The following is a 2787-nucleotide window of genomic DNA, read 5'->3' as shown; positions in this document are numbered from 1 at the left end:
GATTGACGCCGCGCTCCCCCATCACACACCTCAACCGTTGTCGTCGCCTGGAGGGTGTGGCGCCGCTGCCTTCCCTCAACGCCACCGCGGCGTCCTCACGCTCGACCTGCAACGGCTGTACTTTCAAGTCATGGCCGCGCTACATCCCGACCGAAAACTGCCAGCCAACAACCATGCCGACCACGTTGTCGTCACAGGCCACGAATGGCTCTCCCTGGACGAATTCGTCCCGTTGTTTTGCCTTTCGTTTGGGTTTTCCAACAAAGAGTGGGCGGCCAAGTGCTTCCCGGCCTTCTTTCCGTCCAAGCAGCACATGGACAGATCCCCTCGGCTGACGCTCCTCGAGTACGCAACCAAGTGTCACATGCTCTCGGTCGGCGCCGACATTGACAAAACCCGATTTGTGTTTTCAATCTACGACCACGACCGCAGCGGTGAGTGGCATTATTCCTTTTCAACATGACGCGACGGCGTGTGCGCATCACGTCTGCGCGATGGGGCCGTCGCCGCACTGCTCTCGTCCACGTCAGGGACAAAGGACGACCGGCCCCCCACGCCTGGCTGACGCGGGACGACCCCGGCAAACCGGGTTCGCATGGATCGACGCGCTGACGTGTGTGTGTGTAGGAACTGTGGAAGTCGACGAAGTGTTCGAGACGTTGCAATCGGACAAGGAGGATTTGTGGGACCAAGTCATCTTTTCCCAGCAACTCATGGGCCTCGTCAACCCAAACCACGACGGAACGATGGGGTTCGAGGTTGTGCACGTCGTGCCAAACGACGTCGGCGTGACCTTTTTCGCAGGACTTTTGTACGGCGTGCCAGAAAATCCCCATGTTCTTTACATGTTTTACGGGCCCGCTCCATCTTCGCCTGTCGATGCATCCAGAAAACGTCAAGTACCGCCTTGGGTACGTACCCTGCACGCTTGGCTCGAGTTGCGCGATGACGTCGGAAACACGCGCCCGTGTGGACTCTGTGCACGGGGGTGGCCCACGTCATGTGGGGTGACTGGCCTCGTCTATGCGGCCTCAACATAACGCCCGCTCTTCCCATGCAGGCTGAATGCGATTCGAAAAATGTGGAGCTGCGGTGTCAAAGAAAGTTGTGCGTGTCCCGATGTCGAGCTAGCCAACGCCACAAACGTCACCATCTCATCCTGGACGACGACTTTGTAGCTGCCAGCGACAACCACGACACGATCGACTCGAGTGGATTCAAGACGGTCATCTCGTACTTTTTCCGGTTTGCCCGGTCCAGCGCAATCGACCAGGCGCTCGCGACGCGACTGTTTCAATCGTTTGCGTCGCGGGGCGACGTGTTGCACTTTGGCGAGTTCATCGCGTGCGTCGGCATCGCGAACGGCTGCGTCATCTGACGGATCTGTTGAATCCCCATAGCGGCATGTCCACACTGATTCAAGGTACGATCGACGAGCGCGGGCGCATGATGCATGCGGTAGGAACGACTGTGAGCTCTGCAAGGAGCGTACGAGAGACATCGAACGCCGTGTAGGTGCTCGACTTGGACCACGGCGGCACCGTGACCAAGCACGAGATCGAAATGATCTTGCGGTCGCGAGCCAACGTGCTGCAGCACCAAGGTTCGAATGTCGCGACGGGCCATGCCACCTCTCCCGATGCATACGACGTCTCCATCGATGGGATTGTGTTTTAGCCTGGACAAGTCGAACCGCCACGACTACTGTTGTTTGTGGCTTCCGCTGTGCTCGTGATGCTCATGCTGATGGAGTGGTGGCTGTGTGGTCTTATGTTGGTGTGGGCTGGTGATCGGTTGGCGTGCGCTTTCTGACCGCTCTCGTTGGCAGAAATCAAGGACTTGAACTTGGAACGCAATGCCAACGAGATCATGGCCGCCCTGGATGAAAATGGCGATGGCGACATCTCGGTCGACGGTATGAGGGCCGTTGCCATTGGTTTCTCATGGTTGCGATGGGTGCAGAGTTCATGACGGCAGTGCGACGAACGCCGCATGTGCTGGAAGCGCTGCAAGACATTCTGTTCAGTGGATGCCGTCTCGAGTCGGACTTCGACACGGACGCATGGAAGACGTGAGCGATGTAGTGATGGGGGGTTTCTGACTGCCGACGCTGTAGGCACACACACAAGGGCCTGGACCGTGCCACGTCGTGGCATCGCAACCTCGATGAGCCCATCGAACACCCAGATAATCTCATGCGCGATTTCAAGAAGATCTTCGTGTCGGCCGTCAAAAAAGTATCGGCAGCCACGACGGTATGACAAGACTTCCAGCGTATGCCCACCTCTGCTCATTCATGTCGTTGGCATCCCAGATTCGCAGGCAGAATCTAAACCAGAAGCGGCACCCTCGGAAACCTAACGTTCCATCTCACGTCCCTTCGGCCCTGCAATCCATTGCGTCGACCGGAATCCGCTCGCCGTCGTCGCCGTTGTCGCCGTTGTGAATTGTCCAATTTAACGAACCACATGGTATAACGTGTTTAACCTCCACTTGAATTAAATAGTGTGAAGAATCATGCTTCAGTAAATACTACTAGTACGGAGTACGACAAACCAAGTTATTGTTAACGTGATACGTACTTCGAAGTATTTTTGTTGTAAGGCAGATAAGTTGCGATCACACTATTTAGTAGTTTTACCTTGCACGTGCGATCGCGTTATAGTAAAACGATGCGCGATACAACACCGACGGAGCACTTGAGACACACCTCTACCTTCGCGAACCTCGCCATCTCTCCACGCAGCATGCTGCCGTCGCATGGACATACCGCCCAGACACATCGAT

The 2787-nt window shown here is 56.3% G+C and overlaps 1 protein-coding gene across 2 annotated transcripts; it reads left to right on the top strand.

The window, feature by feature from the left end:
* Positions 1-1784: 1784 nt before the first annotated feature.
* Positions 1785-2495, top strand: H310_12621. 2 transcript variants are annotated; one of them, XM_008879771.1, is made up of 4 exons: positions 1785-1915; positions 1963-2071; positions 2117-2255; positions 2315-2488. In XM_008879771.1, the coding sequence occupies exons 1-4, from the start codon at positions 1870-1872 to the stop codon at positions 2444-2446; spliced, it is 426 nt and encodes a 141-aa protein (XP_008877993.1). In that variant the 5' UTR covers positions 1785-1869; the 3' UTR covers positions 2447-2488. The 2 variants fall into 2 exon arrangements, with proteins under 2 accessions (XP_008877993.1, XP_008877994.1); XM_008879772.1 differs by having other exon boundaries at positions 1785-2071; positions 2315-2495.
* The last annotated feature ends 292 nt before the right edge of the window (positions 2496-2787 follow it).

The sequence above is a fragment of the Aphanomyces invadans genome, assembly GCF_000520115.1.
Source record: "Aphanomyces invadans strain NJM9701 unplaced genomic scaffold supercont1.41, whole genome shotgun sequence".
In the NCBI taxonomy this organism is placed as follows: domain Eukaryota; phylum Oomycota; class Saprolegniomycetes; order Saprolegniales; family Verrucalvaceae; genus Aphanomyces; species Aphanomyces invadans.
The sequence above is the reverse complement of the archived record's forward strand: the minus strand, read 5'-3'. Positions and strand labels throughout refer to the sequence as shown.